We start from the raw sequence: 15,203 nt of genomic DNA on the forward strand, positions 1-15,203 counted from the left end.
TTTTGCGAGGTTATTCAATAAGCCGCGGCGGTGTTGACGCGTGCACCTCGCGACACGCGACACGCCGCAGCAGCAGCAGGCTGACTTCGGCAGCCCTGCCCCCTCCACCGCGCCCTCATTCGGCCCACCGGCAAGGACGCCACGAGGACCGTGTTGTTGTCTTCCCATATAGGTCAACTCCATTTTATACACGGCGCGGCGCGGCCTGGCGCGGCACGGCGGGCCCCTCACCCCCGGAAATGCCACGGGCCTGGAGGTAACAGGGCGTGGTGGCGTGGCGATGCTGACGTCGCCGATGACGAGTGTTCGATCCGTGCACTTGGACAGCGCGCTCCAGACGCGCTGCAGCCTGATGCCGAACAGTGCTTATTCGCTGTCTCGCTCGCGCCCTTGAGTGTGAGAGAGGCAGCGCGATCTCGGAGTGAGCTAGCCGTCATCGCGTCGCTTCCGCGTGGTCCATCCCGGCGGGATACCGATCCCTCTCCATTACGAGCGAGCAGGCCGAGTACTCCGTCTCCTCGAATTACCGCTCGCTGCTTGTCGCCACAGGTGTCGTCCTCGCCATGACGCCCAGGACGGCCACGTCGAGGGGGCGGCACGCGCGGCACGGCAGGTGCGGCGGCGGCCCGCGCTGAGGGTCGCGGCCATCGGCCTGCCATTGGCCATCGGGGCGGCGGGGAGGCCGCGTCCACGCTGAGGCTGGCGTGCGATGTCGAGTCGGCGCTACCGCCGATACTCGCCCAGAAGCAGCAGCGACCGCGGCGCCACCGTCCGCACCGCCAACGACTATGGCTCCATCAAGGAGGACGGCCGCGGCATCCTGCAGGTAGGTGCGGTCCGTAACTTGGAGGAAGGAAGTAGTGGCGTCATACTTCCGGGAATATCGCGGTGGCTCGTAACTTTCAAAAGTTCCGAACGCTTCGCTAACAACAGCGGGGGAAACCTTACTGTGGTGGGAACAAAAGACTTTATCAGAAACGCCAAACCTCCACAAAATTTTTAGTTTTAAGTTTCACAAGTTTACCGAAGGACTTTTTTTTTTCCAGGAGGATGAAGACGACTCGGACGGCACCACCGGCCAGGACGTGGCCGTGCACGTGGACGATGACGACGGCGAGGACCGCGCCGTGCCCGCCGAGAACGGCCCCCACACCGTCGGGGACGCCGCCGCCACCATCAACACCGCCAACAACGTCGCCAACGCGCACCTCTCGGGGCGCGCCGCCCCCAACCCGGCCACCTGCTTCCACGACGGCCGCCGCAAGATCGACTTCGTGCTGGTGTACGAGGAGGCCGTCGGCAACGGCGCCGGGGCCGGCACGCCCGGCGGCGGTGCGGGGGAGGGCGGGCTGCTGCGCTCCGAGAACACGCGCTCCGCCAAGCACGAGGTGTGGCGCCAGCGCTTCCTGGACAACCTGCGCCGCGTGGGGCTGGAGATGGAGGAGGTGGGTACAGTGTAGCGGCACGCCGGCACGCCACTCCACGGCAAGGAGAGAGGAAAAGCGGAAAGCCCGCTGCGACCCCATTAGCGCCACCACGCCCTACGGCAGGAATTATCATTTTTCTTTTTCGTTCACTTCGACGACCCGTTCATGCGCTCGCGCCACTGACTCCTCCACCGCCTGCCTGTTCCTGTGTCGCGGAGGGTGGAAAAGAGCGCGACTGCGCGGTGCTTCTTGTCGAGCGTGTAGCGCGCGTGTGTGAGTGTGTCGTCGGTGTGTGTTCCTACTTGTTTGCTGTGTCGAGGGGTGTAGGTACGGCCGTTGCTCGGCGCTGCGAACTGGAGACACGCTCGTTTACAGTGTGGAGGGGCACCACGTTGTAATGGCCGCCGTGGCCGGCAGATGGCGCTGTCGCACGACGAGGCGGCAGACAGCGGGCCGTCTGGACGGGCCGATTCGTCATGGCGAGGTGAACCGGAACGTGTGGGGCCGTGGGGACTCCCACTGGGGAGTCCTGCGGAAAATGACCCGGGGCCCGCGAGGTGGGGGACGCATGGGGCGACGCGTAGCGGAGGCTGGGACAACGGGCTGCACCTTGCTCGCTCGCTCGAGCACGACGGGGACCCCAGGGCGCTGCTTTGCCAGGACACACAGGGCGAAACGATTTTCTTACAACACACGCCTGCAGTTAAAAAATTAATGCAGCATCTGGCTGCAGCTAGTTCACCGTCACATCGTGCCCTAGCAACCGCCGCCCCCGCTTCATGCTCTCTCTGTCGCACTCGGATGGACGCTCGTGGCTTCCAACCGCCCCCAGGGCGGGCAAACTCGCGTCATGTGGCCGGGGCTCGGGGCCGCCGGGCGTGCCGCCGGCCGTGTCGCTGGAGCAGCCAGTAATTGGGGTCCCAATAGATCGAGCTGGCTTCTGAATATTGAGCAGCCCGTGGGCCCGTGGGGCGCGTGGCTACGGCCCGAGCCGCCGTCCCTCTCGCCCCCGACGGGGTGCCCGTGGAGTGCGAGAGAGACGGCGGCCCATTCAATCAAGCCTTGCATCCCTTTTGTGACGCCCTGTCCGCCGCAGCCTCGCGCGTCGTGTTGCCAGTGTAGTTGTTCTCCTGTTCTCCGCGTGGATTAATGAAATGTCAAGCTTTCCCCCTCCCCTTCCGGCCGCGGCCGCAGCGCCGTCCAAACGCGCCAGCAACCTTCAGCGTGACGACCGTGCGGCCACATCGACCGCGCTGCTCCTTCGCTTGACCGCGACGATCGCCGCCAATCATCCACTGCACTGCTAACGACCCATCTGCTTTCATGCCCCGCAGGAGGTGGTGGAAAGCGACAACAAGAAGCTGGTGCACTTCCTGAAGCTGCACGCCACCTGGCCCGTCATGTGCCACTACGCCGAGGAGCTCAGCATGCGCGCGCCGCTGCAGGTCAGTCAGCCAAAGACCACAGCCCTAGGAAATGAAGATTAATGGCCTTTTTTTTAAAGGGGATAGACGCTTCTAATTTGAGTTTTGTTTTGATCAGTGTAGAAGCTTATGGCGATCTTGGTAGCCTCTAGAAAAAATCAAAACAAAACAACCGTTCAAAATTTTATCATTTTGGAGATCACATGTTTTTTTTTCTGGCTGTGCTTTCTCTGTCCTGGCCGCGGTTAAGCCGCGCGTCGGAGACACTGTTAATGCGAATATCCCGTCCCAGGGCAAGTTTCCTGTACCTTGCAAGCGGCCGGGAGTCCCCGAGCGAAAAGCCCTTGTAAATCCTGTTACCGACACCGCTGCTGGGTACGAGGAGTCGGTTGAAAGTTTTACCGGGTCTGCGGACGCGCTCTCTCGCTGGCCGTTGCTGGGGGGGATTTGCGATCTCCCCCTCACAACATGTTTTATTAAAACACCGTCTCTGCCTCTTCCTGCGGAGAATTATTATTACTACAATTAATACTGCACTCGCAGCCTCTCTGAAATACGAAGCGAATAAGCATGAAAACCACATTTCCGTCACTTCACGACCAACGCGCGCGCGGGACACGAGGACTCGCCAGCATGAGTCATGACGCATGCTGTTTCGCGCCTTTTTGTTTTCTCTCACTTGAACCACGGGCCCGTCTCGTCGTCTGTCGTAACAATGCACTAACTTGTCTGTGTTCCGCGCATGTGTCTGCCACCACTACGCCCACCTCGCACTGCCGCGCAGGTTCGCTCGTACAGTGAGGTGAGTACAAGCTGCACCGTCGGTCTAGCAGAATCGGCTGAAAAATTAGTCCTATAACGTAGAGATAACGGTAGATTAACGACGACGAAAGAAGTCTCGCGGATTTTTGGAAAAGGAAATGACTGGGGCTGATTGACTTGGCAGAGTTGACTCGTTTTGAAGCAGGTTGGAAAGAGTTTGGGGTTTTCATAATGTCAACGCGGCAGTCACCACATTTCTCTTCAATTAAAACGTATATTTCTGGTGCGCACCAGCCTCAAGTTGCATCTGAAGCTTCTCTTTTTCTCTCTTTCCTTTCCCTCTCTCTCTTTTTCTCTCTTTGCTGCACCTTTTAATTAACGCCGCGCTCGTTTGCGAGGACTGGTGGCAGCGGCGGCCATCAAAGGGCGAGAGGCACCGCCTTCTTCTGTTTCCGAGCGGCACGCGCCGATCGTCTGTCTCTCTCGCACCCATGGGGCGTCACCAGCCGGTGCGACAGAGACGGAGCCACGAATGACGACACAGTTCGGAGTGCACCCGGTGTGGATCCGGGGGTCGGAAAGAGGTGCGAACGGTATTGAAAACGGGCTGTGACGCCGGCGGCGGGTGGGGGTCGAACCCCAACCCCACGGGCGCCGCTTTTTCGCGCCCGGCCGTTCCGGCGCCGGATGCTCTCAAAGTCTGCTTCCGAACTGTGCTTCCATCGCCCTGTCTCCCTCGCACCCGCACGGGCCGCTCTGCAAATGCGAGGGAGTTCCGGGCTGCTGCGCGTTATCTGCTGCTTTATGGCGGCGCGCCTCGCCCCGCCGGGGCAGCCAATTTTATTTCGACCACGCCGTTGTATTATTATACGGCTATACGCGCCCGCTACGGAGGGGCAGACTTGAGAGGACGTGGGTTCGAATCCCACCAGGGGCAGTTCCAAAAGTCGTGTCTCATTTTTTTCCTCCCTCCACAGGCCCAGCCCAACCCGGCCGAGAACTGGTCCGCGTACGTGCTGTCCGTGCTGCGGCTGCCCAACATCATGGCGGAGGACGTCCCCGGCAAGCCGCTCGACTTCTACACCTGCCCGTTCCGGCGGTCCAAGATTGACAGGTGAGGCGCGAAGCACTGTAAAGGCAGGCACTGCCGCCTGAAGGGCTCAATGCCCGAAGGGTTCCAGCGGCTTATCGAGGGCTTGACACGTTGCCTATTAGGGGCCCTTCGTGCCAGCTGCAGCCCGCCCGGAGGCCCTCCTCGAGGCCCTTTCGTGGCCCGACAGCATCGATGCCTCTTTATTGAGGTGTCACAAGTGGCTCAGGGCGGAGCGGCGGAGCGGCGGAGTGCCTGGACAAGGGAGAAAGGGAAGGGGCGGTGTGGAACAATAGCGGAGGAGGCTGATGAGAAGCCGCCGGTGCGCCTGCACCTTCATCAGGACCGTCAGGACCCCTCTGCATTTCGCAAACTTTCCTCCGCCTCTTTCTGCCCCCCCCCCCCCCCCTTCCCTCGCCCCAATACGCTCCCTGCCCCTCGGGGACGCGTCGTCAGCACCACGGTTTTACGCGGCAACTCTCTCCCGGAGTGCGGCGTTGTTGTCTCCCAGGGCCTCCTTCTAGCCAAGCGGCGCGCGGCGCGCAGCAGAGGACTGCCGGCAAGGTGGGTCGGGATGGAACGGTCGGGCCGCTACTGGAGCTGGCTATTCGCAGGATAGCCCTCCCCCCCTCTCTCCTTGCCTCGGGCAGACAGCCCGCCTGGCATGGCCAAGCCTCCTGAATAGATGACCCGTGCCGCCGCCAGTGGCCCGCCACCACTCCAGCCCTGCCCGCCCTGCCTCAGCCAATCTGCATGCCCTTACTGCAGACTGCATGCTGACTGGCCCTCCAGTTCTCCTGCCAGTAGTAGCGGCCCACACACTGCAACATCTTCGCCGAGCTTTGGCGAAGTAGAGGTGCGCGCCCCGCTGCTGCAGACTTTGCCGTGTCTCCCTCACGGGAGCCCCATCACAGTGGCCCCGCCTTGCCACTGCCGTCCGCGCTGCCGAGTCCCTGTTTGTTCTTTTCTGGTCGGCATGCATATGAAACACCCAAACAAAAGCCGAAACTTGACCTTACTCTGTCCTCGCAGATTCCTGGGCAGCGAGAACCAGCAGACGTACTTCTCGAGCGTGCAGCGGTCGCGCGTGCTCTACGAGATCCTGTCCACGGCCATGTTCGGCAAGAAGAAGAAGGGCGAAGTGGGCATTGACCGGCTGGTGGAGGAGGGCGTCTTCTCCACCGCCTTCTCGCTGCACGACGTGAGTGTGACGAGTCTGAAATAGCAAGGCATTCGGTGAGGACGTCTTTTGAGACGAACCAGGACTTAGATTGATTATCGAGCCACAGTGGGCTGGTGGGGAGGGAGGGGTATGCAGAGGGAGGGGAGGGGTCCCCGTGAATGGTGCATGAGAACGCGAAGGGATCACGGCGCGCGCTCCCAGACATTGCTTCTGGTCACGTTAAACTTTGACTTGCTGTCTGTCCCGTAGCCACAGACTTGATTTACGTTCAGATAATACCCGTCGAGCCCCCGTTACATCGTTTTAAATTTTGATTCATGAATTCTATTACCTTAGGCACACTCCATTTTACTAAAGTCACATAGTAATTCAATTTTCTTTTGATAGTCGGTTTTTCTTGCTTTTGACCGGTAAAGCTGCTTGAAAACTTTGTCTAAAGCGCCTCTCTGCCCTCCCTGCAGGGTCCGTACAACATGCCAACGTCGTCCGGCGGCCCCGCCAACGCCGCCATGAACCCGCGGCAGATCCTCTACGACTACTGGGCGCGCTGGGGCAAGTGGTACAAGTACCAGCCGCTGGACCACATCCGCGAGTACTTCGGCGAGAAGATCGCCATCTACTTCGCTTGGCTGGGTGAGCGTCGCTTAGGGTGCCCCGTGGAATGCAGCCAAGTCCGCAGGGGAGCGCACAGCCTGCAGCATGGGCCAGCCCGCCATGCAGTGGCGTGGTGCGGGCCGGCCTACCCTGCAGTTCGCAGGCGCTCGTTCGCCCTCTCTCTTTCTCTAACGTGCGCCTCCCGTTCCAGGCTTCTACACGGGCTGGCTGCTCCCCGCCGCGCTCGTCGGCGTCCTCGTCTTCCTGTACGGCCTGTTCACCATCAACGACAACCCGCTGGCCAACCAGGTGTGCCGGTCCGGCGGCTCCTTCAAGATGTGCCCGCTGTGCGACGAGAAGATCGGCTGCAACTACTGGGACCTGAGCGACGTGTGCGGCTACGCCCGCCTCGCCTACCTGTTCGACCACCCGGGCACCGTCTTCTACGCCATCTTCATCTCCCTCTGGGGTGAGCTGAGCGATAGAGATGGAGTCATGGAGATGCGGCAAGTGTGAGCGAGACAACAGGGGGCAGTCAAAAATGTCAAAAAATTAGTAAAATTTGAAAAAAATTCCAAAAGTTATGAGAAATTTTAGTAATTTTGACAAATTTTAAAAAATTTCAAAAATTTCAAAAATTTAATTAAAAAAAAAATCTTAAAAATTTTGAAAATTTTTGAAAAATTTTGGAAAGTGTGCACAAAAAATTTGAGTTGTTTCCCCCTCGCGCCTGGGGCACGACCGCCCTTGAGGAGGCCGAGAGCAAAGACAACAGGCCCCCCGCTGCTCGATAAGGTGTCCAGCGCTGATTTTGGTCGACAGCGGTCACGTTCCTGGAGTACTGGAAGCGGAAGTGCGCGTCGCTGGCCCACCACTGGGACTGCACGGGCTTCCAGGAGGAGGAGGAGCGGCCGCGGCCCGAGTTCGCCGCCAGGGCGCCCTTCCTGGAGCGGAACCCGGTGACGGGCGTCCGGGAGCCGTCCTTTCCCGCCTCGCTCCGGCACAAGCGGGTGGCCGCCGGCATCGGCATCATCTTCCTCATGGTGCGCCCGTCTTACATGCACAAATCTTAAAATTGTTAAAAATTGACGCAAAAAAAAAATTGAATGAAAATCACAATGATTGGTCTGCATTCCCGTGATGCTGCAGATGTCGCTGGTCATCATCTTTATCGTCGCCGTCATCATCTACCGCGTCCTGGTGTCCATCCCGCTCTTCCAGAACGCCACCTTCCGGTCCCAGGCCCAGAGCATCGCCAACCTGACCGGGGCCGTCGTCAACTTGGTGCTCATCATGGCCATGAGCAGGGTGTACGAGAAGCTGGCCTTCAGGCTCACTTCGTGGGGTATGTCTAAGCCTGAGGAAAGGATCTGAAATCGTTGCCGCCCTAAGTGAGTACAAAGTATTTTTTGTTTCTCCCGCAGAAATGCACCGCACTCAAACCGAGTTCGACGACAACCTCACCTTCAAAGTGTTCATCTTCCAATTTGTAAATTTCTACTCGTCCATTTTCTACATCGCCTTCTTCAAGGGTCGCTTCGTCGGCTACCCGGGGAACTACACCCTCATCCTCCGTCTGAGAAACGAAGACGTAAGCAGCCAGTCAGAGTGAGGGTGACGATTTCCAACTGGCTTTGCTAACACTCTTGACTTTTGCAGTGCAGTGCGGGCGGCTGCCTGATCGAGCTGGCCCAGCAGCTGGCCGTCATCATGATCGGCAAGCAGATGATCAACAACGCGCAGGAGCTGCTGGTGCCCAAGCTGAAGGCGTGGTGGCAGAAGCAGCAGGTGAAGCTACCGCGGCGTGGCGTCAAGTCCCGCTGGGAGGAAGACTACCAGCTCATCGACAGCGAAGGCCTCTTCCAGGAGTATCTCGAGATGGGTACGTGTCAGAAGGCTGGCGCTGTCTCTCTCGCACTCGTGCGCAAAGTGCCGTGAGTGCGAGAGAGGCTGACGGTGTGGTGGTTTGCAGTGCTGCAGTTCGGCTTCATCACCATCTTCGTGGCGGCGTTCCCGCTGGCGCCGCTCTTCGCGCTGCTCAACAACTGGGTGGAGATCCGGCTGGACGCGCACAAGCTGGTCTGCGAGACGCGGCGCCCCGTGGCGGAGCGCGCCGAGAACATCGGCATCTGGTTCAAGATCCTGCACATGCTGGCCCACCTGGCCGTCATCAGCAACGTGAGTGTCTCCCCGGCCGTACCCCGCGCGCGCCGCGTGGGGTAGCAGCGTCGATACTCCGCGCCTCCGGAGCGAAGCGCCTGCAAAGCGAGGCATAGGCAGTCCCGCAACGCACGGATGTCGTTCGTCCCGGGTGTTGCCTACCGCGTGGTTCGCAGGCGTTTTCGCCCGCCGAGCTGACTCATGCTGTCTCTCTCGCTCCCCAGGGCTTCCTCATCGCGTTCACGTCCGAGTTCCTACCGAAGCTGCTCTACCAGTACGAGTACCACTGGAACCTGGACGGCTACGTCAACTTCACGCTGTCCTACTCGCCGGAGGGCACGCTGCAGCAGCAGTGCCGCTACCGGGGCATGCGCGACCCCACTGGCAAACACACGCCCTTCTTCTGGCGCCTGCTCGCCGTCAGGTTCGCCTTCGTCATCATTTTCGAGGTAAATTGATTTTCCTGCGGCGCGGCCGGCCCGGCCCCGCCCCGGGGACGCGCGCCGCCAGTAGGTCAGGCCACTGAAGGCCCGGGCCGGTGGACTGTCGACTAGACAAGCGATCCTGTTCCAGCACGTCGTGTTCGGCATCTGCCGCCTGATCGACATCCTGGTGCCGGACATCCCCGAGAGCCTGGAGCTCAAGATCAAGCGGGAGCGGTACCTCGCCAAGCAGGCGCTGCAGGACTCGGACACCATCCTGCAGGTGAGGTGGCCGTCGTGGAACATTTGCGCTCCAAGCTGCCGCTTCCTTCGTTGAAAAATATCACAAATATTTTTTTCCGTGACAGGTGGCCGCGAACCACGCCGAGGAGCAGGAGGACGCGACGACGGCGTTCGGCGGCATGGTGCTGGACTTGACGTCCGAGCTGGGCGGGCTGATGCCGCCCCTCATCATCGCCGCGCCGTCCAGCGCCGACCTGGCCCGGGCGGCGCAGGAGGCCTTGGCGGGGCCCTCCGTGCTGCAGGACCTGCTGTCGCCGTCGTCCGTCCTGTCGTCCGCCTCGCCGTCGGCCAGGTCCCCCGCGCCGACGGCACCAGAGCCGCCGCAGAAGAAGGTCGCGCGGCGGCACGAGACGTCGGTGCGCGCACGGCCTCGGCCGCGTCCTCGCACCGTCGCGGACTCGGACCAGGTGCTGACTTCCCCCAACGGCCTGGGCGCGCCGCCACGGCACTCCATGTCCGCCACGGCCATCAGCGGCAGGCAGAAGGCCTCGGCCGAGAACAGCGGCGCCAACACGGCCTCGGCCTCCACCTCGCGGTCGCCGCAGTCCGCCACGGAGTGCTCGCTGTTCGACTACGCCGCGCTCCGGGACCAGCACGACGACGCGGCCACGCTGTCCAGCATGAGCGGCGACGAGGGCGAGGACGAGGCCACGGACCTGAGCGTGACGCGGCGCCGCGCCAGGATCACGGTGAAGCGGCGCGACCGGCCGGCCTCGGCCTTCGTCGGGGAGGTGCTGGCGCGCGAGGGCGGCGCGGTCCAAGAGGTGCTGCGGCGCAGCGTTCCGTCCCGGCTGGACCAGGCCAACCACGTGGTGGTCACCATCCCGCAGCAGCACGACTGGCCAGAGTCTTCCAGTGTGTCCGAGGCCAGCTCGACGGAGGACAGTGGGCTGCTGGGGCCGGCCACGCTGGTCGCCGCTGCGGTGCAGACGGCGGCTAGCTTGGCCTGCTCCGTGCACGCGTCGGCCACCTGCCCCGCACCCCCGGCCGCGCCGCCACCACCCCGCCAGGCAGCGGCCCGCTCGCTGGCCGCGGGCAGCTACTCGGTGGGCTCGGACCTGAGCAGCCTTGTCAGCCAAGACCCCGACAGCTTCTCCGACCTGCACCTCCGGCACGGCGCCAGCCCCAAGAAGACCCCCACCAGGGTGGCGGTGCTCGCCCACCCACCCGTGCACCAGAAGAGCGACTCGCTGGGCTCGGACATCAGCAGCCTGGCGGGCCAGGACATGGACCAGTGGGTGTCCATCGAGGTGGACGTGGAGGACACGGCGTGGACGCTGTCGGGGCGCGGCGCGTGGGACAGCGTGGAGGACGACGAGCTGGGCGCGCGCGGCCCCGCGGACGTGACCAACGTGACCAACGTGGCCGAAGGGGCCGGCTTGTCCGAGCCCGCGCCGCCACCTCTGGCGAGAGCCAGCAGCACCAAGGCGCCCCGACGCGCGCCCAAGCTGCCGCCGCGCGAGCAGAGCTTCTCCGTGACGTCGGGCATGGACATGGCGCTGGCCGACGAGGCGAGCGCGGCGCTGCGGCACGGCGGCGCGCGCTGCGACATCGACAGGGTGGGCGCCGCGTCGCGCGAGGAGACCACCTTCCCCACGCGCAGCCCCACCGGGACGCCGACGACCCCCACCGCGCCGCCGTCCGAGGGCCAGTCCCTGTCCAGCGACTCCCTGGAGCGGCACGCACTCTCCAGGAGGAGCTCCGGGCTGTCCGGGTCCGGGTCCGCGTCCGGGTCCGCGTCCGGCCCGGCGCAGATCTCGCAGGCCTCCACCAACGCCGACGACGAGGACGACGCCACGTGGTCGTCGGCCGCCTGCTGGGCCGCGGACGCCGAGGAAGACAGCGCCACTCCCGTGCCGTCGCCGGTCCTGCGCCGCAGCTCCAGCGGGTCCAGCACGGAGCACTCCGACCGCGTGGGCTTCCGGCTGGCGTCCGGGGCCTCGCCGCCGCCCTCCACGGCGGGCGGGCGCGACCCCAGGCAGCTGATGGCAAGCCGGCGCGCCCCGCCACCGCCACCACGACGACGAACCACCGGGACTGAAAGAACTGAACCGGGAGTGCCTGTTCCGCGCGACTCACCAGTTTGATTGCCTTAAAGCGCCAAGACTTTATTTTTTATCAAATTTTGAAACAGGCCTTCACCAGTGTCTAAGCAATGTTTTGATTAATATTTTCTATTCATTTTTTTGGTGAGACGGTCGGTGACATTAGCACCCACTTTTTTCGGGTGCTGTAATTTGAAAATTTAACTTTTACCCTTAGATAGGATATAAAACGAAGAGTGACGACCTCTGTGATAAAAAATGCCTGGGTCGTAAGACCTTTGTTAAATTTGTACATAAATAAAGCCTTTAACATCCTTTTTCAAGACATGTCTGTCTTATCTTCTAATATCTTTCTGTCAATTTCACTGTCCTTTTCAAGTTCTTCACGGTAGGGTATACAGTATTTCCAGCCATTTTCGCTTTTAAATGTAAGATGCATAATATGTCATTTCAGGTGTCTTCCAAAGATTTCTAAATGCCTTGCCTCTAGACTTAACATAATTATTCGTCCAGTCACATTACCCCTGCGAAGAAAATCCACATACTTTGTTCGTCGGTATAATCTTCAGACTAAATCCGAACATATCAATGGGTGCACATAGCCTGTGATATTACGTGTAACCGAAGAGATAAGAAAATGTTAACAATGCAGGAGAGTTGTCAATTGTGTTTTTTGTTGTTACTGTGTACTGTGGCGCGCGCCCTGTTCGCCGACATCTTATCATATTCAGGGAGTGCTTTCTGAATTGTAGACTTACAGGCCAACTCTGAGAGAACGTGGATATCATGAGCGATTGCCAAGCTAAATTTATACTAGTTACTCGCTTCCTACCTGTACGTTTATTGTATTACACCGCACTGCCAGCCTATTAGAGTTGTTATCTTTCGCATCATTATGTTCAGTCATCTTCCAAAAATAAATCGTCATTTCCTAACACAGTCTAAAACTGCATATGACCATTCTATTTTCTACAATGGTGTCCGTAAGTCAGAAAGCAAGCGATTTAATGTGTACAGTTAAACTATTTGTAAAACGTGCTTGCAGAAATAAGTAATGTTGCATATCGAACATGTTATTTTCGAAGGAATAAAAAAATATCAAGAAACGAGATTCATTTTATTTTTTCCCTTTTTCATCAAATTAATGATTGATAAGAGGCGTGGCACACGACGAACCAATCCAAAACTGACACACAGAAAAAATAGTTTATTGGAAGAGCGATAGGCAGGTACGAAAATATTTACATTCCAGCAAAACCGAACATGCTGTGCAATAATACTTCACGGATCACACGGTAGACCTAAACCTAGTTTGTTTCTACACTGACCAGAGAAGCGAGACAGAGACATAGAGCGCCGTAAGGAAAACACTGCCAGGGCAGTGATGATCAGTCTTTCAACTCCACCGACCAATTCTGCCGGGGCACTAGCCAGGATTCCGTTGCACATTCCTCCCCTCAGAGAGAGCACAGTCGGCCCGCAGCGGGAGGGTTCGTTCAAGATTTCGTCTCCGTCCGCGCGATGTCATTTGCGGGTAGTCTGGCACTCGCAATGCACTGGCACGTGACGAGGCGAGCGGTCTCCCACCTACAAGGGGAACATGTCCCCCTCCTCGCTGGAGTGGCTGTCCTTGCGGGCGACGACGTGGCCGGCGACGCTGGATGCCCTGGCCGCGGGGAACACGTAGAGCTCGGTGGTGGAGGTGGAGGCCGAGCCCGAGGCCGACTCCAGGTCCGAGGCCGTGAGCCGGCGCTGCTGGTGGCGGCGGCCCGGCGCCGGCGTGATGCAGAGCGTGGGCGTGCTGCGCGCCGTGCTGTTGCTCCCCGGGCTGGCCGTCAAGGCCGTGGACTCCGTCAGGCCGCCCAGGCCGCGCACCTGCAGCAGCAGACAGCATGCATCAGCGCGGTGAACGCGGCGGCACGCAGTGCCAAAGCTGTAGGAGGGGCGCGATGTGGCGCTACCCCGCGCTGAGACGAAGGGGCGCTCGAGGCGCGGGGTATTCGCTCCGCAGCGGGGAGTAATCCCGTCCCACGCGGTTGGGCTATGGGCCTGGCGGACCTAGAGGACCTTGACATTGGCATCGGAAAGACGGCAAGACACGGCGGCACTGCAAGGACTGGGACCACTAGGGCGACTGGGGCACTCGCCCACGCTGGCGACGATATTGAGCGTGCAGTCGGGTAGGAGTAAGGCACTTGTGGAGGCAGCGCGCGTGGCAGGCCCGGCCCCGTCGCACTCTGCGACGCCACGGGCACATCCCTCCGTAAACGAAGTCAGCCACGCAGAAAAAATATGAAGGAACGGACATTTTTTCCCTGGACACCTATTTTTAGATTGGGGTGTTCCAGAAGCCCGGTCGTGAGGTCGACTAGCTCCAGCTCGGGGTATGAATTTTCGGTCCTTTTTTTTCGGGTGCGGTTCTGTAATGAGACGATGTAACAAGCTCAGCCAGGTTGCCGCCTAACTTTTTAATGCGGGCTGGAATGTAAAAGTTAAGTTCCCTTCCACGTTTCAGTCGCGTAATACGAATCTCCTCGTCGTCCGCGCGCGGTGAGGGGAAGTCGGCAACCCTACAGCGGCAAGGGGAGTCGGCAACCCTACGCACCTGTCCCTCGGCGAGCCTGGCCGCGTAGGGCCGGTACAGGGTCTCGGACGCGCCGTTGACGCCGTACTCCCGGGGCGGCGGCGGGTAGAAGCGCGGCGACGACGCCGTCCTGGACGAGTAGGCGCGCCGCCAGTCGTGGTGGTAGGCCGTGGAGCGCAGCACGGAGGAGCGCGTGCCCCCCACGGCGGAGAGGGTCTTGTCGTCCACCGAGTCGTGCGGCCCCCAGGTGTCCCTGCGCCGGTGGCGGAACGGGAACCGCTGCTGGAACTCGCGTTTAAACTTTTCCTGAAAAACAAAAAAAAAACAAAAAATTAGGACGCACTTTTGTAATTACAGCGCAGCTAATCATTATTGTGTCTTTGAAGAGTTTCGGACGGAAACACTGCTTCCCCAGCGGGTTCCAAACTGCAGAAAATCGGGTGGCTGCCCCCGAGGCCCGAGGCCTTGCAGAGCGTGCGTCGGGCCTTTCGTTTCGCACAACGCAAACAGGGAGAACCGCGCGCTTTTCGACGTGCTCTCAGCGCCCGCCTCGGCCCGCCCCCCGTGCGCACGGAACGGCACGGAACGTGTGGGGGGAACGCGTCGAGCGTCGCCGAGTGGCAGAGAGCTTTGCATTTGTAGTGCGCTGGACACGCTGGCCCCGCTGGCCAAGCCGGCCACGGCTCAGACCGCCACGCGCAAGCGTGGGGACTCACGCTGATGTTTCGGGTGGACTGAGAAACTACCATTTCAAAAAAGTTGGGAGTAAGAAAGGATTTAAGCTCTTGAAATTTTCTGAAATCTTTATTTTTTTTTGCTAGTGTTTGTTTAGTACTCACATTGTAGATGCCGTAGATGAAGGGGTTGTAGCAGCTGTTGCTCATGGCCAGCCAGTCGCAGCAGAAGAAGATGATGTTGATGTACTTGTAGCTGCAACAAGCCAGACATCTGTACCACGACACATAGGGGCGAAGGGGGCTTTTTTCGCGGCCAGCACTCTCAGAGCGGCCTCAAATTTGACGTGAAATATTTTTAACTTTTTGCGGTTGTGTCGGCATGTCCTGGGGACAAAAGGCGACCCTGGCGTACTTTTCCGCGGGTGAGTGACAGTTTTATTTTCCCGCTTTTTTCACTGGCTAATACTGGACTCGACCCTGCCCTCCCTTCCCCAGGAAGCATCCCAGCATTCCCTCGGCCCCGGTCCGCCGC

The 15,203-nt window shown here is 60.1% G+C and overlaps 2 protein-coding genes across 2 annotated transcripts in view; one reads left to right on the forward strand and one right to left on the reverse strand.

Moving 5' to 3' along the window:
• The first annotated feature begins 686 nt into the window (after positions 1-686).
• Positions 687-11,911, forward strand: LOC117644000 (anoctamin-7-like). The gene is made up of 20 exons (XM_034383187.1): positions 687-826; positions 1,047-1,295; positions 1,338-1,445; positions 2,762-2,872; positions 3,636-3,653; positions 4,591-4,727; positions 5,736-5,904; positions 6,348-6,519; positions 6,692-6,949; positions 7,303-7,523; positions 7,630-7,825; positions 7,905-8,071; positions 8,140-8,362; positions 8,453-8,658; positions 8,865-9,089; positions 9,214-9,345; positions 9,431-10,054; positions 10,814-11,353; positions 11,628-11,679; positions 11,865-11,911. Exons 1-20 carry the CDS (start codon positions 710-712, stop codon positions 11,909-11,911), a joined length of 3,972 nt encoding a protein of 1,323 aa, XP_034239078.1. The 5' UTR covers positions 687-709.
• Positions 11,912-12,508: 597 nt separating this feature from the next.
• Positions 12,509-15,203, reverse strand: part of LOC117644002 (RYamide receptor-like) — a 52,739-nt gene continuing 50,044 nt past the window's right edge. Inside the window, exons 8-10 of the mRNA XM_034383188.1 lie at positions 14,834-14,924; positions 14,016-14,300; positions 12,509-13,165 (exon numbers count right to left, since the gene is read on the reverse strand). Of these exons, the coding sequence (XP_034239079.1) occupies positions 12,998-13,165; positions 14,016-14,300; positions 14,834-14,924 (544 nt within the window). The 3' untranslated portion in view covers positions 12,509-12,997. The remainder of the gene's footprint in view (positions 13,166-14,015; positions 14,301-14,833; positions 14,925-15,203) is intronic.

This window comes from Thrips palmi, unplaced genomic scaffold, assembly GCF_012932325.1.
Source record: "Thrips palmi isolate BJ-2018 unplaced genomic scaffold, TpBJ-2018v1 HiC_scaffold_17, whole genome shotgun sequence".
NCBI lineage: Eukaryota > Metazoa > Arthropoda > Insecta > Thysanoptera > Thripidae > Thrips > Thrips palmi.